A 24,886-nucleotide genomic window follows, 5' to 3' on the forward strand; every position below is an offset into this window, starting at 1 on the left:
CTCAAGGAGAAGCAGCGCACAGCAGCTGTAAACAAAAGATACTGGGAAAACATGTGTATTCATTTCTAAATGAGCAGCATTATTGCGTTAACCACGGTGAGCCTTATTTTTTATGCCGATTTAAATGCCTTGGAGTGTTTAACAAGACATTTTAATAATTCATCTCTTATTCTCAGATGTCTGTCCTGAGCACAAAACCTTCCTCAATAAACCTACCACTATGCAAGGAGCACTACAATCAGGCAGCTGAGCTCAAAGGGCGGGTCAGGAAATCATCATATGTTCCTAGCACTGCTTGTTCTTGTTGTTGTACTGCCAGAAAATATGGGCCTTAGGACCGTGAGACCAGCCAAACCTGAAACACAACGCTCTTGAACTAAAAACCAAGCAGATAAACTCCTTAGCTGGCAGTAATCACTTTTATCAGTACTGATAAAGCTTCAGCTGGTGTGGCTAAGAGAAACAGAAGTTGAACAACCGGAGAACAATATATGTCTTTGAAAGCAATTCTTTGAAATTAGTATGCTAACAGCACACATACACTACTACTTCCACACCTCTAATGAGCACTCCCGGGTCACTCCCATTCTAGTTTCTCTGTGAAGTAAGAGGGCGGTGTTTTTTAAGTGGCTCTCCTGCAGCGTCTGCAGCAGGGCAGCCTGTCAAGAGAGGCAGCAGTGCACTACACCGGTACACATGCAAAGAGACAGATGCATAAATTAAAATGAGCCACACGAGTCTTTGAACTGAGAACCAGAGGCCGCTCTGATCCGCCGTGCAGAGGAGCTCTGGCTTTGATGTGTTTGAAAGGGAGGTTTAAAGATCAATTACATTTCCTGTCTCTACTTTCACCTCAAGACTGCTTTAACTTTTTGACTTTAAAATTCGATTAAAAGCAATGCGCGGAATTCAATGCGACGTCGGCTTGATCAGAGATCCCCACATTAGTGTGAGTCAGATGACCAGTCTGTCTAAAGGGTTTTATCTGGACGGGGATTATGGACCTAGGCTTTAAAACTTTAAAACTCAGTTTGGTTGGAAGCATTCTTTATATTTCTTTAAAATTATTCATTTGATTGCGTACTGTATTACTTTTCAGAAAGACTGGATTCTCTCAAAGCCTTCTCTTGCCTGCATTCAATTACACATATCTGATATTCGTCATTTTAGCAGACCTGAACTGTACAAAAGAATCTAAAGCCTACAGTAGAAAGGCACACTGCTCGCTGTAAAGCTATTCTGACACTTGGAGCATACATAAGCCCCGCTGGCACCTCTGAATCCACCTTTCTCCACGGAGGAAATTATTATGGCCCCACACCTGTCTCTGCTGAGCTGAGCTTGCCGGGGAGCGTCAAGGTCAGAGCCCAGACACCAAGACAGGGTTGAGGATTGCACACACTTTTGGAAAAAGTTACAAAAACTGTCGTGTGCAGCTCTCTGAGACACTGCTTTCAGACAAGGGTACACAATCGTGCAACCACTTTGCCTGAAGCATACAAAGATCTTTAACTTCTGTCCTTATCATGACTCAAGTGTTTTCTTCGTTTTGTCCACACATCTGGAGCTAAATTCTCACACAAAACTGAGATGCAAGTCATCAGTGGCCACTTGCTGGACGTCATTCACCTCCATTCAGTTACCACTGAACAAAAATATATCACGCTCAAGACTCAGTTATTACTCAGCCGGATTCTCAACTCTTTAAAGACTAAATCTTCAAACACATCCCAAAATGAATAATTATAGACCCATCTCTGCAAATAAGACAAAGCACATCTTCTTAAGTGTAAATTTCCCAATCTTAAAGTTAAGTATACGCATCCTTTTTTCCCTGTCTGCCTTTTTTTTTTTGTTCTTGCCGTCGTCACCATGACCCAAACATGTCACGAAGCATTAGACCCTAACTGAGCTAAAAGAGAATCCAAATACGCTCCATCTCCAGGAGGCAACAGGCCGAGTGCTGTATTCAGCATTTACCACACAATAACAAAATTAATATTTGATTTGTAATGGTACAGCCACTTCGTGTCTCCTGCAACGCCCTAAAGAACAAAGCCGTTCTCCAGTTACCCGCACGCTGTTAAGGCTCCTTTAAATAGCACGCCACAGCCACACGGCGAGCACAACACCCTGCAGGAAATCGAGTTTGATTTGTTAAGAGCCGCACGGAGAAAAGTTGTCTCAAAGACAAAGTAATACAAACCTTAGGACAAAGTGACACTGTCGCATCAATTTAATAAATATGTATTCCTCATTGATAAGATTTCACCTTTGCAGTGAATCAGCATGACCACAAAAAAAATCAATAAAAATGCTAAACTGACTCAAGGTCTCAAACTATTTTCCTCCAGTGCATGACAGAAGAATGAGCGGACATCCCTTAGCAACATTGCATGAAGCACATTGTTCATATGAGTCCTTTCAGCTCCTGTTACTGCACATGTCCGGCAGCAGTACTCAGGCATGACATGGTCTGACAGTGACAGTGAGTGAGAGGCAGCCACTGAAGGGAGGGTAATGTCCCTTACCTGTCAAGGCAGGCAGGGGGGGAAGGAAACCAAATGGTTGCTTTACTCACTCTGTCCTTGAGGAGATGGATCTGAGAGGCTTCTACCTTCTCAAGTTAAATGACAGGTGTTGGCGTGCACATGGGCTGCATATATAGCAGGAGGATTATAAAAATTGTAATCCCTTACTCTGTGTATTACAATAGAGTTACACAATGCAAAATAAGCCCATCAGACGTTAGGACGAGACAGCACCCAAATCATCATGGCATCTGAGGTAAAACGGTCACAAAACAAACTAATCATATTGCGTAACTGTCCTTCAGCGTGTGTTTGGGGTTGTTCTTGCGTGAATATGACTGATCTGACAGTGTTTTATACTTTTGGCTGCTCACACGGCCAGATCTGCTGCCATGTTCGGCGCCTTTGTTTACACACTCCCTCAATTTGCAATACAAAGTGAGAGAGCCCGGTGTCTCCTCAATTTAGATTGCTTTGCTTGTTCACTGTAATTGCGCTGTCAAAATGAATATGGCAATAATCTGCTGGGGTTCAAGTGTCACGACACATAGCACCTTTTAATATCTGGGTTTTAGAAAAGATGCCTTAAGATCGCTTGAAGCATGAAACCATGGGGAAATTACAGCCAAATCTCAATTTCTTCCGCAATTATTCCTTCATTTCCGGGATTGCTGTCCACTGAGGGCTAAATGAAAAACACTAGATGGTTAAACTCAGGTGCGCTACGTGTATATTGGTAATGTGCAAGGCTGCAAAGGCTCAGGTGTATAGATCAGTGGAGTGTCTCTGGAGGCAGAGCCAGAGCAGCGTGACCCAGAGCCTTTCATTAGCGCCACAAGAGTGGTGTAGTGTGTCTGAGTCATGTGAGGTAAGCGTGCGTGGGCGTCTTCACCTCATAATGGGCAACCCTCTGGGACTCGGAGATGAGCTGAGCGCTGCACACTTTGCAGTAGCTGTCTGTGAAAAGCCCTTGGTCCACCTCTGTTGACTTCATCTGGAGAGAGAGACAAATGCAGATATGGTTACTGACCTGGGTGCACTATTTGGCAGGTGTGCACCAAGAATTGAACACACAATACTGACCACTCTGAGCTCAAAATGGGAAAAGAAAACCCTGCAAGAATGCATGGCTTGAGTTGAAAGATGCTCAAACATCAAATCTATTATTTAATCGACTTAAAAGTCTCAACTCACTAAATCACCAACTGAAAAAGTGCTGATGAAGCAAATGGTTCCCCAAGCAATATTCGTAATAATGAGTATTTATACATAAATGTAATGAGATTTTCTGTCTTTCTCCCACTAGGTAGATGAGACAAACCAAACAAGATGAGATAGAGTAAACAATGATTTCATTCCATTGCTTTTAATCAATATTTCATTACCTTGAGCCTGTGAGTTAGTGACAGATGCTGAGCAGCTTTTTGCAAGCATTGACTGAGAAAATCCATATAATACTATACATGTCCCTAAAACTTCGGGCACGGAGCTGAAATTATTTTTGACGATGATAAATAAATAACAACGACGATCATGCTGACTGAGTTTTTTCTGGAAATTCATTAAAATATACAAGGGAACGTTGGGCCTTGTGCTGCAGAAAAAAAAAAAAAAAAGAGAGAAAAGGGATTCACTGAGACGTGGCTGCATGAAGCTTTTATTTCCACAGCTGAACCATCTCTGCTTTCTATTACTAATTCAGCCCAGCTTCCATTAGGGGCTCACATTTCATATTTGGAAGCAGTCGGGCTCAGCTCATCCTCACTTACTCAGGTACGTCTTCATTAGGAACAGCAGGACATACGAGAACTGAGTTCACATGCGTGTAAAAGAAAATTTCCCCCAAAGTGTTTGAAAACTCAAATGAAATAATTAAAGCTAAAGCTCGTACTTTGTTATGGTTTATTGTATTTCACATGCAAATGGTTGCTGAACTCCTCGCAAACACAGAGCTAAGCAAAAGGAGGATGACGTGCAGCATCCTTTAATAAGACTTCACGTATAGTAACTGCTCTGGATAAGTGTTTGAGACTTCAGATTCTGACCCCATACTTATTTAAATAATATTAAGCTGACAGTGTGTGGATACACCAACAGATTTTTGACATTAAGTGCATCAGTAAGAGCTTGTGTCATCATTTAATGCAGTTAAGTATATTAAATCTTTTAAGCTGTGAAGTATATTTCCTGCATCATCTCCTGATGCACTGTAAATAAATGATGACTTCAGTGGATTGAGGCCACTTCAAACACGTTGTTTTAGCCCAAAGACACAGGTACAGTAAATATTAAACATGAGAAGTCTTCTAGTAGTGTGAGAAATGCAAACCCTTCTGCAGCAACTACAACTTTCTGATTCTACATTGTTTTCTTCAATAAATCTTTAATGAATTGTATATTCAGGAAACCGTCATAGTGATAGTATCACAATGATAGTGAATGATTTTAGGTGGAAACTGGTGTTTTTTAAATGCTCTTAAATAGTATTTAATGGGTACATAGTGGATTTGGAGAGAGGTTTGGAGGTAACACTTGTCACAAGTGATTTCAGCACGAGATACACACAATGTTTTGTCATAAGCAACTTGTCTGTGTACACAAACTATAGATGCCACCATCCATGGAGGGCAAGAACTTAAGTGTGCCTTTAATGTTGGTTACATGCTGTAACCATGGGTTCTGTAAGTGCAGGCTATTTAAAAAAAATAAATAAAAAAAAAACTCGGGGAAAAAAAAAGATGTGGAGTATATTTACCACCTCATCTCCTGATCAAGAGTAAATAAATGATGACTTGAGTATGTTGTTCCAACAGGTGGTTTTAGCCTGAAGCTACAAGAACAGTAAACATTAAATATGAGAATCGTTTTAGGAAAGGGAAGAGAGAGAAATGCAACCTCTTTCCACAGAAACCACACCTTTCTGATTCCACATAATTATTTTATACCCCTCTATTGATCTGTCGATGCATCTAATATTGATTTGATTGTGTATGTGTCAGACTGAAACTGTTGTGAGAGTAAATCATTTTTGGTGGAAATAAAAACTACTCAATGTTTTTAAAGGCTCATGCATACTGCATGTTTCTTAGAAGTTGCAATGGACTTTGAAAAACCTACATTTCAGTGACACGTGTCTAGGTTTGCCAAAAAGCAACTTGTCCATTTACACAAATCATAAACATCCAGAGAGGGCAGAGATCAGGTAAGTGAATCTCTAACGTTGGTTACATGCAGCAGCACACACACAGCGTATGTGTCCCCCTTGAGGAGCTGTCGCTGTTGGGTTTATCCCTTTGTGCATGAGCAGTCTTGAAGGCTGCAAAAATGTTGGGAACAAAATACAGTATGTACATGTAAGTAAGTCAGCTATATTTTTGGCAGAAAAAAGTAGGTGCCAAGTCCACATGGTGGCCTAGTTATTAAGAAAACATCATTTGTTGTAACTTTTGTTGTTTCTCTCTTTCTCAAAATCATAAGACTTTCCTTCAACATAAGACTGGCAGCAAATCTAGTCATGGCAATTTGCACAAAATAAAGTAGATTTGAAAAATAACAGCAAACCAATCAGACATAATATTATGACCACATTCCTAATATTGTGACAGTCATCAGAGAATGGACATGGACCTACTGAGGGAATTTGGAGGCCAGGTCAAAACCTTGTGCTGTTCTTCATGTTTTTCATGTTTTTTTAGTTGTTTCTAACCTGTTTTGTGTGTGTGTCAGGCTGTATCCTACTGGGAATGACTGCTTCCATCAAGGAGTGTCATTTCTATGGGGTGGGGTTATCTGATCTGGTCTAGTTGGGTGCTACATGGCTAACTGTTAAGAATTTGATCTAATGAAAAATTCAGTTTAGTCAACCAGAACATTAAGTACAGAATACCATCTGAAAACTAATCAAAATGTACTAATAAGCTACATGAGCTTTAGAGTATTACTAAATTTCCATTACAGAAGCAAAAGACAGAATAAATACATATATTTGTAATATGGAGCGTGGGAAAGTTTCCCTTTTATAGGAAGTAAAACAGTGGGTGAAATGACTGTGAGGAAAGAGTTGTTTGAAGTGGAAACCCCTAAGAAAATCATCACTGACTTTAAAGCTCCCCTCAGCTCCACAGACTAAACTTCAGCTAACTGTTTGGTTTCAAGTCCTGGAGCTTTACATTTCTGGCTCGCTCACTGTTTTCATCAACTCTCTTTCCAGAAACAGTTTGTGGTTTTAGCCACAAACTGTTGTTCTTAAACCCGCAGTACACAAACTGCAGCACCAGACCAAAAAGTTGCCAACAAGCCAGCAAAATGAACTTATCTTATTAGACTTTAGGTTTTCATGTGAACAACTGTAGTAACAGCAACACATTTCCTGTCATGCCAGTACATATCATATATGTTAGGGCCTTTACTATAAACATTAGCCTCATTCTGAAACTGAATATAGTGACTCGCAGAACTGATTCACTACATTATCTATCATAGCAGGACGACCTTCAAGTGGCAGACTTTTGTTTCATCTTTAGAATTCACGTCACTGTTCCAAGACATGACACGACCTCGGCAGTGACTTACAGCAGGGAGCACTCTGAGCCTCTAAGCTGCTGTCCTTCTGCTCTGTGGTATAGGAGAGCCCAGAGGCCACGGCCGCACTCACAGGACAAGGATAATACATGACAGAGGTCAAGGTGTCTGTGGACGAACCGCTATAGAATGAAATGAAATGAAGTATGAATAAGTCAGCGATGTCGTACCCCTCCCTAGTCTTGTAATCAGCCAAGAGCAGCTTCGTTTTCTGTTCAGATTCTGAGGGACAAACAGCGCAAATGAGTGCCTCCGAGAGCTCTATCAGCCAGTGCATGTGTTGGCAGCCTGTTTTAGCAAGGGTGTGCAGATGCTGGAAATGAATGATTAATCACCTTAAATTTTGTTGTGAAGCAGAAGCATCGGCAGCAACATCAGCAGCAGCAGCAGCAGCAGCAGCAGCTTGGGAACAAAAACAACTCTTATCTTGAGCTCGAGGAAGGGCTCGTTGCCACGCCATACACTGTAAAGTTTGCGTTCTTATCTCAGCAGCTGAAGAACATAAATTAACAGTGGTTTATTTCCATAGTATCTCTCAATAATGCACCATTATGATGGAGATCAAAAAGCATTTACTGCAGTTCATCCCGTGTCAGGATATTGACTTTAACCCTAACCTATCTCTGCAAAGTTATAGGATTTTATTTGTCATTTATTAACGATTGCTTTATGCAAACCAATCGACGATCACAGTTTTGGTCATAATCGGTTAAGATGTTGTAATTATTTCTCCTGGTAGGAGATTGATAGGTGTCAAATTGTGGTTTGCTGATCTCTCTGAATGCAAATACCTCTTGTGCAAGGTGTGTAATCCAAAGGGAATTGCAGTTGATTTGTGTCTGTTCTCTGATTGGTTTACGGTTGAACTCTCTCTCATATTGGAAGTGTATCGCTTTTACTTTTGCACTGTTCAGCTGCTCATTATTCGACCTGTGCTGCAGTAGAGGCCAGCTCATGTGGAACCCCACAGCCAACTCAAATACTCTTATTGCTTTAACATTATCAGACTTTGCTTAGCAGTGACACAGTTGCAGTTCAGCTCAGCCCCCTGCCTTCATCTCCTGTTAAACGGCTTCTTCACCAGTCTTGTGTGTCCACATTACTGAGGGTGCCTCCCCAACCTCCAACCCTGAATATTTAGCTCTTGGTTCAACTGAGTAAAAGACACAGCTTTTTGTGCTCCTCTCTAAATTTAAATTGATATTTAGTTCAAACAAATGATCCCAGATCCCATTATGGACATGGATATAAAAATCAAGAACATACATGACCATCTATTCTAAACTGTTTATAACAGTTATGTTCAATACTGTAGAATAAAGGATTTTCTCATCTTTTAAGCTCGTACATGCCACATCACTTTTCCCTGTGTGTCAGCAGGACACGAAAGAAAGCAGTAAAGTCCTGTTGGGTGTGACGTACAGCTCTCCAAAGAGCAGCCATTGCTCCCTAATTTAACATGTTCTTCTCCTTGGCGATCAATTCATTAAGCTAATGGATTTCACTGTCAGATGCACTGCTGTAATCGCAAGAGCTTTACCATCTTCTAAATGAGAAAAATATTAATTTTCACCAAGAGTAATTAGATAAGGGGAGGCATCACAACTGTAAACCGTCGGGGGTTTGCTACACAATTTAATCCACGATATCTGATCAGAGCAGCTGTTGTCGGCATCATCACAGCCAGGCTTTCTCCAAACAGAACCTGAACTCATTACTTAAGTCACATTGCCACTTTGGCGAAGGAGAAACGCGGGACAGAGGCGTCATGGGGGGAAAAATGCAGCGCGTCTTGCGCTGATGATCCAATTAGCAGGAGGCCAGCATGTTTCTCACACCTAGTCAATACTGTTTAACATCTGTCTGTTACTATGACGAGGCGCCAGCAAATCAGCAAAGGCCGCACAGAGCTGGACGCCTGAGGCTTGGGGCGGGGGCAAATAGAAAAAAGTTGATGAAACAGTAAGAGGGAAGGGGGGCAGGGATGAAAAGGAGGTCAAGTGCCCAGCAGATGTTGGAACTATAAAAGGTCAGGTGTAATTCATAAGGGAGAAGGGAGAACATTAAGCTGGGAAGCTGGACGGATGCCCATGCAGAAGAGCTGGATCCATACTGGCCTTTCCGGGAGCTTGGCTCTTTGGCTAAAGACAGCACAGTTAATAAATTGTGATCACCATCATACCATCACATTAACGGGGCACCGCTGCTGTCGTTACACAAACATTCTGTCTTCAATACTAGGGCCGGGTTTTTTCAATTCAAATCCATTTACATTTTAAAGAACCAATATCATATATCGCCTTAAGACATCTTGCTCCAAAGCATGACAGACGCTACAACTCCGAGAGCACCGTCAGGCCTGAAAGCAGATGTGTGTCACCATTTTGAATGAGGACAGACGGACTAAAGCAAAACTATATATTAGATGTGCCAACTACAGTATAACCACAAATACCTTAAAAGAATGACATTAAACCTATTTCATTACTACGAAAAAATGTTTCAAAACTTAAATATCTCTAAACAAATCCAGCCAAATTGAATTGGGACCTTGTGAATTAGACTTGAATTGATTCAAGAAAAAAGTAGCGACGGCCAGATATATTGAATACAAATTTACATTTTAGACTGTAATTCTATGTTCACCTTATTGCTCATCGCTTTGTCTGTTCGGGTGAGAACCTTGACTGTTGGTGAATGAAAGGAAAAGCAGATCATTCAGACAGAAACAAACAAACAGTATAAATCCAAACCCCAAGGAACGACTGTGCAGATTATGTTATCTGGCAAATATCTGATATCTGAGCAGACGATTACTTTTTATCTTATAAACGCCCACTTGGTAAACATAGATCGTCTGAATCTGAAAAATGCAAAATGCTGAAAAGTAGATGATAATCTATATCCATCCACTCATAATTTCAACAAGAACATCAGTCAATAAAACTAATCACTATCTCGATTTCCATCCACATGTACAACAAATATACCAAACAGGGACTTCCACTCACTACTGATATGCAAACATTGGGAGAATGTTTGTCAAGTTGAACACTTGATGGTGGATTTTCTGTGTTTTTTTTCAGTGTTGTTGCAAACTGCACATATGAACAGGCATAAAATACACATATCTGGATTTCTACTAGTGGGACCATGGATCATGCATCAAGCCATTTCAATCTAGACCAAACTGTCTGACTGACAACACCTGGAGTTGTACCTCTAAACTCAGCTACTACTCTTCAAACCACTGCCCCACAGCAATCATCTCATAAAACCGGAGCAATGGGATTATGAAACGTGTTGTGTCATCTTCAGCTAATTTAATTTGGAATGATACTGCATCCACTTGGGGTGATGCTGCCTCTCCCACACACAGACATTAGATCTCTCCAGTGAGAAGCTTCTGTGGCAGAATGGCCCCAGATTGTTCCCTCCATCCTTAAACTGTCAGAGAGATATAGTATACAGAACAATACTTGGAGAAAAGAAAAAAAAGAACAGACATTTTATAAACCTTTACAGGGACCGGCCTTGAACAGTTTTATCCCCTGTTGCACTGTTCATTTTTTGTAGTGAGCAATTCTGGCCACGCTGGCATCATAATTCTCAAAGCTCGAAGTTTAAGTGCATACTTTACTATTACTTTGTTTATCATTTTTACTGCTTTTTTTCACATTAGGCAGCAGCAGCCATCCCCTGTAATGCATCACAACTAAGACAAGCTTTGGGCGCTTGTAGGGTTGATTGATAAGACTGTACTTGAGAAATATGCCCATATAAATCACATGCTGTAATGGCCTTACAGCGTAGCAAATATTAAGATTCAGCAAAGGACTTAGTCTTGACAAAAAAAAAAAAAAAAAGAAGTAAAACCAAGACATGTCAGCTTTAAGATGAACATCCTGTGGCATATTGCGGTATATTGTTTTGTGTAGGGGTTTTTGGCACATAGCCCTTAAGAATTTATAACATTTGTCATTGGCACAGGTTTTTCATCGAGTACGTCAAAATGCCAGTCATTCAATCTATCTGGGACAGTTCACAGTTTGAGTCATTTTAATGCTGCCCCAAGCACATGCAGTGCGTGGATTCCTTTTCAACCCCCACCACAGCACTAATTACTGTCTCAGTCACCTGCTGGTTTCTGGCAAAACCCCAAACAGACGTCCTTCCTTCCTTCACTACTTTTTGTCTTTTTCTTTCAGTCACCGATTGGACCGACCAGCACACACGCTATAGCAGTGCTGGGCCATCAAGTACGCCAAGAAATCGCTGTTTACGTATTGTATTTGTGATGGTCACCAACAAACTGAATGATATTAACATGCTTCATGTTTGTCAGTTAATTGATAAGATTTGAGAAGAGCTACACAGCACTCAGTATGTTATAAATCTTATAGTTAGGGCTGGACTGAACCATCCAGCACCACTTTTTTGTGCTGCTAAAGGTATAAGCAGGTGGGGGACGATGCACTGGGCACCTCTCCTCCAATTTCTTTTCTTCAGCACCGAGCTCCTGTCCTCTAACTTCTTATCTAATACTGCTCTTGCAATTCTGTGCTATTACTGTAAAGCTTGTTAACTTGTTATTGAATTAAAATTGCATGGAAGTGAACTGAATCTTTGCCTCCTCTCCACCATGCCTACAACCACTATTTTCTGAATGTTCAAATATTGTGCACATGCCTGAGTTTAATTACTTTAGAACACTATACCCTTTACCTTCCACTTGCAAATTCAAGATATTTGTCATATGCACGGTAGGAAGTGGTTTAGACCATCCTTACTTTGCAAGTCTCCCTTAATAATGATATTAAACAAAGAAATATAAAACGTACAAATATGTATATACAATAAATGCTAATGCCATCAAAATGGGGCCACACAGTAAACACCCAGATAACACAACACACACACAAAATCCAGGTAACATCCCACAGACTCCAACGTCCCACTTGGTCATTACAGAATTTAGGAGATAGAGGGCCATGTATTATTCACAATGAAAATACTTTAATACAAACACTGTTAAACAAGTTCATAAATTATACACCACCTAAGACAGAGCTTTTGCTTTTGACTTGCAAGTCCTGGGAGCTGCTGACTCTCCCCAGAGGTATTTGCAAAAGTAACCTGCCTACACACTGTCGAAACATAATCACGTAAACGCGTAATCACATCTGTAGTTATCAAAGCAGACTAATGGCTGCACATTTTTTTAACTCATTGATTAGAAATGGTGGCATACGTGGTCTGGAATACAAATGGCAAGGCATTACAGAAGAAAGTGAAAGTATGGATTTTGAGACAGAGTGCCTTGCAGGCAGGCTCCATGAATTAGTGGTATCTGAACACTGGGCAGTCACACAGTGACAGAATTTAATTTACAAAGAAAGAGAAACTTTCACACTTTTATTTTCTCATTTGTTTTTGACAGTTTGATATCTGTTGGTAATGTAACCTTTTCTTTATTAACAATAGTCAATATTGTCTTGGAAGAGTACACCTAATATATTAGATGTTTAAGTACTCGGTACCTGCTGTTTGGAATTCACTGCAGAAAACATTAAAGGGACTCATCAGCCTTGGATCTTTGAAAACCCACGTGAGAGACCTTGGAGCAGCTACACATCGCACTTGTTCTTTTTGATGTAAATCCTTCCACGTATTTTATTTGTGTTGTTGTGCGTTGTGTTGTTGTTCCTGTTAGTTCTTAATTGTGGCAAATTTCCTATGCTCCTGTCTTGGCCAGGCTTCCCTTAATGCCCCTTTATTTAAAAAAATATTTATTAGTTCAGAACAGGAATGGAAAATGAAGTATAGTCCTGGTCTACGTGTGTTCTGGGAGGGATATCCTGACCCATAATGTAGTTTCATTTAAAAATGTAATTAATTCAGTTAGTAGTAACATTATTGTTGTTGTTTTGAGCTATGGATGGTCTGTATATGCAACCTGAGGAGAAGAATGTAATTATGACTTAGCATTAAGGTACCCGATGGTATAGATGCAAGTTAAAATAAGCCTCATCTCAACGTTAAAGTGCTTCAACAGTTCATCACAATTCAACTGTAATCCAGTAATATATGATCATGAGTACTCATTGCTACTTTAAGTGCAGCTTGCATTGTATTACTAGTTTGCTTTAGTAAAAAGTTATGTTTCTAATTCTGACTTTGTAATTAGTGATCAGTATAGCTTTTTCTAACTTTTCTGCCTCCGTCCATACGGTTCAGACACCACGCTCATTTAGCTTCCCAGGATAACGACCTTCATCCTCAGAGCTTTGTCTTGCCGGTGTACATGATGTCATACGGTAAATCGCCAGTTGCTTCATGAACTGTGTTACATTCCTGGGCTCACTGGGTTATTTCCTATCCCTGTGTGTGCCAAAACCTAAATGTGTGTTCAGCGTTAGAAGGAAGGGGTGGCAAATTTAAAAAGGGGGTGTGATGATGAAGTGGCTGACACCCTTTTTCACATTCACCCTGTGAATGTGAAACAACAGTGTCCTGAAAAGGCCTGTCAACAGTATAGTCAACTGTCACTAATTTAGGCATTTGAATGAGACAAAAGTAGAACCTCAGTTTAGCCTTGCTTTCATTTCATATCTATTTATATGCACATAGGTTTGGTAATTTTAAACAAAGGCTGCCATTTTAAAGCTTCTTTTCTTAGGTGTGAAAATAACGTATCAGATGAACATCAAAAGAAATAAATGTGACAAGTCTAAGACATCGAATCTAAGAGCTACTGACAGAACTTGACTTTTAGTATCTTCTTTGGAAATGATTGGCTCTCACAGCAACCGCCTTTAGTTGATGTTGTGTTGAGCGCTCTGTCTTAAGACTCTGTAAATCTGGTGACTGACCGAGTCAACATGACACCTTCCTGTTCCCGATAAAAGCTTTGCTTGATGGACACCGTGTAAGGACTCTACGTTCTGTTGTGGGGTAAAGGTCTGACCAATGAGGGCGGAGGCATTGATTTTCACAAATCCAGACATAATGGGAGTGTGACCTCCTACATTCACTCTGCTGCTGCTGCCACCATCATCAATAAAGTGGGGTGAAACAGTCCCAGAAGCAGCCCTACATGCCCAGGGCCCAACAGGACCTCCTGCATGTTTCACTGATGAGCTGGAATGGTTTGGATCATGGAGTTCTTCCAGTCTTTCCCCTCAGTTTGTTTTCTTGCTGCATAAGATAGGATGGCTGCATCCTGCAGTGTAGCCTCCATAATTCTGCTTCAGCCGCTCTGTTGATTGGCACTGATGTCAGTTATTTAGCGATTTTTCTTCACAGCTCAAAGGATTCTTTTGCAGAGGTGACCTGTCCTATGCTTTTCTTCCAGTCCGCCAGAAATTTATTTTCCTTCAGAACTCGCAACACTGATGTGCTTGATAAATGCCGTTCCATTCTGTGATATTGACTTATGTTATTGTTTTCCCTTCTTACGGATGAGCTGTTTTTTTGTCACATTTCTCTGGCTTTTATGACGCCTGTGCTCCAACTGCAGTCTCAGAAAATGAAACAAAGGTCACTTAATTTGTGAACAGTCTATGCATGATAGTTAAATGCATGTGAATACAATTAAATGAAAGTCCTTTCATATGCTTGATCTTCTTCTATAATGAAACCACCGCGAGTTAACTGCAAAAACATCAGCATTTAAGACGACTTCTCGAATGTTTTAAAACAGGAGAAATTCATGATTCAATTTCATTTAATTTGTATGCATCTGTAAAGAATTAATTTGATAATACATTTTTGATAATGCAATCTGAAAATGAAAAGAAATGCCTAGTTTAAACTCTTAAAATGAAATAAAATAATACATTTAAATCTCATCTTCTCATCTCATCTTCCGTACCGCTTAATCCTGCACTAGGGTTGCGGGGGTTGCTGGAGTCTATCCCAGCTAGCATCGGGCGAGAGGCGGAGTACACCCTGGACAAGTCGCCAGCCTAACGCAGGGCAATACATTTAAATATTTATTTTTAAATTTTAATTTCAAACATGAATCCTTATTCCTTCTTAACAGTTTTATATAATATGGAATTCTGTAAGCCTGCAGTAACAACTGACCAGGTCAATTATTGCATAGAATTTAATTCCTAGAGCCACTGGCACTTAATCTGGCTGTTTGGACATTTTTAGAAGGCAAATTAAAACATTTTTTAAAAAGAGAAAAAAATGATCCATTGTGGATGAAATGATGAAAATAATGACCCAGACCCCCAGACTACTGCGGTAGATGCCCCTCACTTCACAAAATAAAGTAGCCTTCACCAATACATTGTAGACCTGTTTAATGGAGAAAGATGACTCCACATGGGCTGACGGTGGTAACTCATAAATTAGAAGCTGGTCATTCACTCCATATGCAGTATTACCAGTGGTAAAACCGGCAATTAATCATAGCTGCACAGCACATTAAGAGTATCAGCTTGAGAGAGAAGTGCTGGGCTTTGAGCTACTGTCAAAAGGAACTGCTGAAGCACTCAAAGCAGTAAAAGTCATAATGAGGTCCTGTAAAAAAAAAAAAAAAAAAGGCTCACAGTCTGCACATTTCTCACAATACTCTAAAAACTTTGACAGTGACTTTTAGAAAGTATGACTCAGTTTCATGTACTGGTGGTAGGTAGGGGCGTATCTGACAAAGTCAAAAATACAACACTTTTCACTTTCCAGGACATTTAACAAGCCTTCCCCGGGAAAATATCCATCTCCAAGGTTTTACAGCATGAAAACATAAACAGTGTTGATTACTCTGATGATATATTGCAGGTGCTCTGGTCCTTCACAGCCTGTAGTTTGCAGGTTTTCGTCTAACAAACCAGCCAACCCTGGCCATATCTGTCTTTTCTCTTCCCCACTGCAATACTTAATAGTGTTGTGCTGTCCATCCACCACTCATCAATCCATTTCATGTTGTGCACCCTGTTTTTACTAAACCTGAATCACAGCAGAGACCTCTATTAACAACCACACTGCACTGTTTTATTCTAGCTACTTCACGTTAAAAGAATTCAAATTCAATTTTCATAGTGGGACATATAAGGACATTATTCCATAAATTGATCATTATTGACTGGAAAAAACAATCACTGTACTACTTTTTTTAAAAATACTTATAGGGATAATCCTTTGGTATGAAAAACACTCTGTCATATCCCAACTGCCTAAACCAGGAGGTGTAGTATATTCAAAATATATGATAAACTAAGTCAAGTGATTTTCACAGCAACTGTGGAGCACTTGAAATGTGCTGGTGGGGATGATCTAGTGAAAGAGATTACATAAGAACAGGGGCAGACAGCCTTAAAACAGATTCACTGCACTTCAGTCTGTGTGAGACACAGCCTTTTATAGTTCAAGGTATTACATTGTCTCTTCTGAACTCAAACAAAATTTAGAAAGAAAAAAAAAACATCCTGATATGAATCCTTAATGTGAATGTTGTGGGATTGCACCAGCATCTTTGGATCATATTCTCTGTAGCTGACTAAGAACAGATTATTGGTAAAATAAGTTACCGACTTGGTCTAAAATGCTGCATGCACCCACAGATGTAGGTCCTTAGTTGGCAAATGTAAGAATTACAAACTCCCACATAATACGAAACAGTGCTGAACAGAATATGGTATCATTTGTCCGCCCGCCGGCATGAAGATACATCTTCTTCAACTAGAAACAGAAACCTGCACCGGCTCACTAATGAATGAGGTGATGAAATACTAGACTAGAGAAGATTTAATTCAGCCTGAAATAACAGAGGAGAGATTTTTACAAAACCTGAAAATCTTTTATAGATCACCTTTGGTACTAGGAACATTCTTTTTTTGAGAAACAGTGCCATCAGGTCCTTAATATGTCTTTTAAAGTATTAGAAGCACCAAACTCAACATCAAACCACAAAGACTTCAACTGAACCGCCAACACAAGCTTGATGAAAACCTTCAGTCACCCTGCCAAGGGCACAACAGTGTGGGTCAGTGCAGTGCAGCCCCTGTGAGGCTGCGGTACAAGTGCATGTATTCATTACTTGGCATGGGACAGTGCATTCAAAGCAGGTAATATCGAGTCTTTAGGAAATCTACATTAGAGTGCACCTGGAGTAAAAAAGTAAAGACTTTCCTGCGACAAAAGTCAGCATGTGTATACAACGAACAATCCTGATGATCTGAAGGTGTTGGTTGAAGGTTTGAAGTAAAGGGTCATATCAACCACACATGGTTCTATGAGGGGGTGTTGCCTAAATCCGTCATAATGTGGATGTTAGTTGTCGATACACAGTATCTTGGACAGAACTTTTATGCAAACAAAACAACCGACCTGCATCGAACGCCCCCCAACCTCCTGGTAAAGACCTGTAAAACCTTTGCAGACACTGCTCTGGAAGCGTGTCAAGAGTAGCAGCATCTCAATTACATAAAGCTGTCTTAACATTCACCATGGGTCATCAGTTTGGTTGTAATTTGAGACCATTACACTAGGATGTGAGAAAAGGAAAATGAATTGGGCACTTTGACAGATGCTTCAAATCACCACAGGTAAAGGCTGCCATGATTAGAGCTTTAGTTACATTCATGGACGGTTGTAATAATATGTTATATTGACCATCTGGCCTTTTCTATTACATATTACGCATACAGTATGTGCCACTATGGGCAGTATGCTCCATGCTCACGAGTCCATTTAGGCAGTTTGTACCCTCGACCAGCTGATATTACTGTTAAGGTTGTTGAATAAAGTATTTATTAAGTGCTTACAGTTTCACTAGAGAGCCTCTGAGTTCCATAATGGCCAAGCAAAAAAAGTTATGGTCATCTTAGCCCTATTTATTTATATAATCCACAGGTGCGCTTTGCAGCACCTGCATTTTTCTCGTTTTCACTGAGTTTGCAAGCATAAGAAGATGAGTTTTAAACACCAAGGAAGCATCAATCACAGACATGGCACAATGGCCAGCACTGTTCTCTTTTAAAGAATGGTAGCACAGTTTCTTTGCTGACAGTGAATGATGATGAGGAATAAAGTGAGCGTGTCGGTCACCAGTTCTGAAGTACCTCCACCGCCGGTCTCTGGGCCAGACAACAATGGAAAACCCAACGTAAGCAAGAATCCTGCACTTGAAAAAACTGACGTCTAAAAGTCACAATGCTTGTAGCTCGGAGAGATAAACACTCTTATGTGCTAAGATTGTGCAGAGAACTCTGGGAGTGATGCCACAGCTCAACAAAACAAAGCCTTACAGAAGTATTTGGCAGTAATTCTCCTTAATTATTAATAAGATCTATGCTACACAACCATTCCTGGAGCTATTTAATCACAGTATGATTATTCTGAGTTATTGAAATATGTGTCACCTGCATACTTACTAAGACATAACAATATTTTTTCCTTATCCCACCACATCCCACTAAGACTGATTAAAAGTATCTGGAACCACTGTTTTAGCCGCTAAGAAAACTGGAGATAACATTTCCTTGATGGTCTCATTTTATCCAACCGTCTGTCCAAACCCAAAAATATCCACTATTCCACTTTTTTACACTTTACACTCACTACACTGTTATCTATTACCACATCAGTGATATCCTGTTATCAGTTATGCACCACTTGAAAGTATCATCATGTATATACACCAAACTGCTTCACACTCATGCATGCATGAATCTGTTCGCTTCTGCATCTCGGTAATCCTCCTTTGGTTCCTTCGTTTCTGTCCCACCATCCGAATTTATCTTTCTCTGTACCCAGGTGGCCTCAGGCAGGTGGGTCTCCCTTCATGGTTTATGCCCAAGGTTTCTTCTAGTTAAATGTCCACAATCGTTGTCACTCCACATAGCTGTGGTATTGTTATTTCAGAGCCTGGAGCACGTGCTTCTGCTAGGCATGTAAGGAAGTCTGAGCTGAAAACCAGTATTTATAGTTGTGAAAAAACACCACGTGATCCGTTTTCTTTATTACCACTGCCCTCGTCATCCCATCCCTCACGGCAAGTTGTAGTACTCATTATTCCTTCCACACTCTGGTGATCTGATGATTAGAACCCCACCTGATTGTAACAGACCTCATTCTTAGTCCTGTGTTCATTCCACTTGTTAGCCAGTTCAGCCAGATCAATCTATTGGTTTTAAGAAATGGTATACTAGAGAGCAACTACTCTTCTTCTCCAAATATGATATACCCATAGCCGAGCTCTCTACAACTAAATACCAGGCTTTGTCTTCTCTACCCAGACCCAGGACCCACAGTTGTCACAAACGATGTAGTAGTTGCAGCTTCCCTCGTGACAAACCCTCGATAGCACTCTACGGTGCACTCATCAGTCTCTCCTTTACTTCCTTGACCTGGGATCAACATTATAGATTGCCCTACAGACTACAGACGTGGCCTTTGGCTGATAAGACAACAAACTGGGTTGTTTTAACTCAATGCTCAATACACCAATGCTCTACACTACAACAGACTCCAAGTTTCCAGTACACTAACCCTCACATGAGCCACCCACCATCACCCGTGGCATAAGGACATCTCACTTTCTTCCAAGGCCACAGGCCATTATCAGCCCCCACTAGTGGAGATCAGGTTGTAACTCCTGCACCTGTTCCCTGTGTGTCTGACCGCTCTTTGTTAATCACATCATTATCTTCATCCCGGTGTTTGCAGGCTGCACAAAATCCCCCCTGCAAGTACATCCTTTCATCCCATCAGCAATTCCTCTACACCTCCTCGAGTCAAGCTGTACACAGTAACGTGACTTCCACTACTTCCCACAATCTTTTCAGCCTCATCCATTTTCTACAAGTCTTTTTCTTCTCCCTCCCGGACGTAAATGTTTTGTCAGCGTGTGATAATCTTTAAGCCTCGGCCACAGCAGCACCACTCCGCATCCACGTCCAGCTTCATCAGCCCATCGGCCCTTCTCCTGTTTCTCCGTCTATAGGTCAGCACATTCTGTGCAGCAATTATGTAGTTATTAGGAGTTGTAATCAACTCAGAAAAAAGGAGAAACCAAAATAAGTTATACTGTACTGAAGAGAAATTAGCTGTTAGGGGATACAGAATGAAAGAAAATAAAGGATGAGAGCATTTGTCTGGCCTCCGTGTGCTCGCTGTGACCTGTAGGATCTATAGAGAGTGATACCTTTATCGTCAGCAGCATTTTGTCCAGCTGGTGCTCCTGGCCCAGCGAGACACTCAAACATCACTCCCAGGAGGACAAATTAGCCAAGCTGAATGAGTGAGGCTACATGCTCACAGAGCAGTGGGACTGTACTTCCTATCTCAGAGCTTTGTGCGCTGTCTCTATGTTTCTGCCGTTTTGGCTATGGGGAGGCAGAGGCAAGCCAAATTGTAATGTCATGCCTCGAGGTCAAAACAGTGAGCAGCTACTTTGTGTTTGCTGCTAAGTGGGCTATTCCCATGCAGTGTGACCTAAGCGGCGTCCACAGATCTGATGAGTGAAAACATTTGCACACACACTGGGCAGTATGCCTGCACTTCAGTAAAATAATCAGCTTGGTGTTCAGCCAGTGTCGACATTTAGGACTAATGTTGAGTTGTTGCAACAATGAAATTGTGACACTGGCCGACCTAATGAGATTAATATTTTCGAGTGTGGGCAAAACATCAAGGGGTATTCCTACTCAAATAATCTGCTGTAAAAGAAAATCCACAGCCTAAAACGTCAGCACGGACCTGTTGCACCGCAATGTAGCTTCAGTACGTCCGACGTTCAAATGAAACATGCATGTCCATATGTTGATCACAGGCTGCTTCCACAGCTATATTTTGTTCAACTTTAGAGTGAAATGTGATGTCACAATGTCAGATATAGTCTTGATGTGGTTGGCGTCCACAAGGCAATCAAGACAAAGTTCTGGCAGCGTCTCAACACCATGTGCTTGTTGTGACTAGTCATAATTTTGCGTGAAATTTCCATTTGAGGAAATCAGAAGGTAATCGAATTGGAAATGACTGGCAGACACCTCGTAGGGAGAAGACACGCTCTGGAAGCAGCCTAGGGAACAACCTAGAGAACAACCTTCGCAAGCGGGTGCAGACCACCCTCTCTAACAGGTCTCAGCTCGGTTCATTTGTTTGCGTGACTACTGTGTTCACACAAGCCCAGACTAACCGACCCTGGTGAGAACCTGGTCACTCCTGGTTCCAGAATAATGACTGAGATGTGAAAGATCAGTCAATCAGAGAACACAACATATTCATCTGTAATTACATCTGAATACTGTTACTCAGAAACTACGCACATTTTGTAGCTTAGAATTGGTGGACCATCAACCCTGTACTTACATCAAATGATTAATGGTAAAATATTGATTAGTTAAGTTGGAGTAACTGTGAAGCCAACAGCTGGATTCGTTTCACTATAATCGGTGAAAAGGAGTTTTGTACTGACTTTGTAAGAATAAGAGCCCTCACTTTTTGGGTGCATGGTTCAAATATTTAAGAGCTGTTCTACACATCTGAGCCCAGTGTGGAGCCTTTTATGTATTTATATTTGTCATTCTGGTGCTATAAGAAAAACATGCAAGAAAAGATTTATCTCTTTTTCCTTCTATGGCGCAGATGACTTTGCTTAGTTGTTTGCTTCAAAACAACATCTACGCTCTGGGACAATAAGCACGCTCAGCTCAAATTAGGGGACCACTTTGTTACTTGTGCGCTATTTATAAAAATCCTTAGACCCATCTTAGTTGACCTTCGATGAAAGAAATAATGGAGACAGAACTGGAAACAACTGCGGCAAGAAGGCCATGGAAAGCAACAGAGACGCAAGGCAATGACTTTACGAAAGCAAACAATTATTGATGGAATGGAAGCATGGAGCTTCAAAGTCTCTTACTCACAGGCATCACAAATTACAGACAGCGGACAGAGGAATGAAAGTGTTTTCCCCTCAGCTGGAGTATTTCAGAAATAGAAAGGATGACTTGAGGGCTTAGAGAATCGCTGGAATATTAAAGACGGAGTGATGAAGGAGCTTTATGGTCGGAGGCAGTTTCTAACATGTTGCTTTTTAGTGCCCAACTTTCTTGCAATGTCTTAAAAGAGAGCTGACGCGACAGAGGCCGTTTGTGTCGCAGTATCATTTTTAAAAAGACCCAGTGGTACCACGACGGTTCCATCTTTCAGCTTACATGAGGCGATGCCATCACGCAACTTTAAATGAGGCAGATATAGCTTGGAGCTCCAGCAGAGCTGGGTGAAATGCTGCATTATTGTTTTCCCCATCCTCCTGGAGGCTTGAAAATGTATCACATCATCCAAATCTAGCCTCTTCAGTGTGTAGTGAGCTGGTGCCGCAAGAGAAGGAGGAAGACTTCTGACAGCTCCTTAACTCACAGAACAAACTATTGAGTGAAAACAAAAAGGCTTAAAAGATTTATTTTCTATTAACCTGCTTATGATGTATTGGACATTGTTTGACATGAAGAGTCACAGTGTAGCGGTGACAGAGTCGTCACTGGCTGAAAGTCTAATAGCATTATTGTAACTGAATTTCAGTCAATAATGCAGATAGCCCTTCTATAGTAAGTTTTCCTAATGCCCACAACATATCCAGCTCCAGCCCCTCAGTTGAAAGTTTTTTTTGTTACTTTTTAGGATAATAGATTGACCAAATGTCCAAACGCCAAAGCTAGACGCACATTTTCATTTAATTTAGAAAAACGATGCAGTGGAATAATCAAGAAAACAATTATCAGATCAATCAACAGTCACTATTTTTTACTGTAAATACCTGCATAGGTAAACAGACAGTGGAGCTGTGCATGAAAACACTGAACAACGCAGCAACAACTGTAACTCTGCATGTTATACAAAAGGCCACCCGAGAGAGAGAGATCGAAGCAAAGACTGAAACAAGTGTGTTCCACGTTTGTTTGCTCTTCTCCACAAGAGAGAAACGATCAGTGAAGTCCCAAACGGCAAATATTACCACAAATAAATCTGTAAAACGAAAGCAGATGTATTGAATTAATGTGTTTTCAAGCAGAAACAATTAAGATGGTTCATTGATTAGTTTGTGTTGTATCATTATGTGACATTTCATTCATTGCTATCACTTTGCTGGTTATCAGTGTCTCAGAGGGGAAGTTATTGTTCATTTCCTTAATCTACACCTATCAATTCTAGAGAATGGCACATTTCTTCTAAATCTTTCCATTTACTTATTTCATAACTAAAAAGATCCAATGACTAGGGAAAGAACATATTTTTCTTAAAAATGCAAATGAAATAAATAATGCATGCTGCACAGTTGCGGCAACTATTCCCTCCGTGGAATCCGTTCTCCTCCCGCGTGCTCCACATAAAGGATCAGTTCCACGCATGAAAACAAGTTCTCAGTTCAAAAATCTCATGTCCTGCTCTGGCTTACACCGTGACCCATTTAAATCAGATCTGATGCGAAGGTGCGTTCATCTCCCTCATTCTGCACCTCTGCCTTCTAACCCACCACTTAAATGTCACCTTGAGAGAAGCTGTTCTCTTGCATGCAGAGCGACCTGGGGAGGGGGTGGATGCTGACACAGTTACTTTGTTTAATATTCATCAGTGATTGTCTTGGGTAGGAGAGGAAAAGGCCACGGGCTGCAGAATTAACCTAATTTTGAAAGTCTGACACTGATTCTTTGATCATTTTAATAGCACTCCGTGTGCTGCCCTGGACCATGCGCTGCATCACTGAAAGTTAAACCTCTGACTGGAATCCTCGCTGGTTTATTATTATAGAAGGGGAGTCCCTTAAAGGTCCCCCGGGACTGTCCCTAGACCGCTCGCTGTCCAGCATGAGGGACCTGTGCTACTACGCGAGACGTGAGGTCAACCTCCACCAACCAGCCTGCGCCGCTTACTTTTTAACGCCTCTGTGTGCGCACAGGCAGCCCCCGCTGCGCTGCGCTCCGCTCCGCTCCGGCATGCAACAAGAATCTCGGAGAGGAAAGAGATCAGCATTCAACACGACAAACCATGCCTGTCCCCCTGCAGTAAAGCATCCACACAAAGTCACACTCACTCACTACTGCTCGGCACGTCTCTTATCGAGACAGTAGTACAGAAAAAAAAGAGATGGGAATAATAAATAATAATAATAAAAAAAAAGACAGAAAGAAAGAAAGAAGACGCGGGGGGCTGACAAGTGGAATTCGAAATGAATGCAGCCTACCTGTAACTCCACACTGTAGCCCTGATAGAAGTGCGTCGGGAACACCGCCAGCTGATGTTGCACTTGTAGGGACACTGTATAATCCATTAACCAGAGGATGCTGAGGAGCGACAGGCTGAGCGGGAGACGCGTCTGCTGCTGGCAGCGGTACTACACCGTAGTACAATCTGCCGCTGCTCTCCGCCCCGCTGCGCTCCCATTGGCCGCGCCGCGCTCATCAGCCGCGTCAGTTCACTTGAGGCAGGAGGCAGGAAGTGGCAGCTACCCCATCAACAAAGATCATCTGGCCAGGCCATTCATAATACACACGGGTATCAGGACTAACGGTGGAAAAATGTGGATGGGTGTTGGGTAAGTTAAAGGAAAACAGTAAACATTACTTGAAAAAGTAGCACACACATTTATCTGACAAATTAATGAACCATTGATCAAGCATTATGGCACCACGTGGCACTGCTGGAGAGCCCTCCTATTCTTCATCTATAGGCAGTCTATGGTTGCACATAACAGGATTTGGCACAGCAGGTGGCTATGTATAGCCTGGCATAGACGTTGGCACACCATGTGATTTCCTTGT

General features: G+C 41.2%; 1 protein-coding gene across 2 annotated transcripts in view; it reads right to left on the minus strand.

Moving 5' to 3' along the window:
• The window catches only part of zmat4a (zinc finger, matrin-type 4a), a 109,900-nt gene extending 85,415 nt beyond the window's left edge, over positions 1-24,485 (minus strand). The window contains exons 1-2 of one of the 2 annotated variants that reach the window (XM_047593083.1): positions 24,310-24,485; positions 3,424-3,525 (exon numbers count right to left, since the gene is read on the minus strand). In XM_047593083.1, the coding sequence (XP_047449039.1) occupies positions 3,424-3,525; positions 24,310-24,396 (189 nt within the window). In that variant the 5' untranslated portion in view covers positions 24,397-24,485. Of the gene's footprint in view, positions 1-3,423; positions 3,526-7,447; positions 7,567-24,309 lie in introns of those variants that run through there. The other variant, XM_047593084.1, reaches the window with a different exon arrangement.
• Positions 24,486-24,886: the final 401 nt, after the last annotated feature.

This window comes from Mugil cephalus, chromosome 8 (genome assembly GCF_022458985.1).
Source record: "Mugil cephalus isolate CIBA_MC_2020 chromosome 8, CIBA_Mcephalus_1.1, whole genome shotgun sequence".
Lineage (NCBI taxonomy): Eukaryota > Metazoa > Chordata > Actinopteri > Mugiliformes > Mugilidae > Mugil > Mugil cephalus.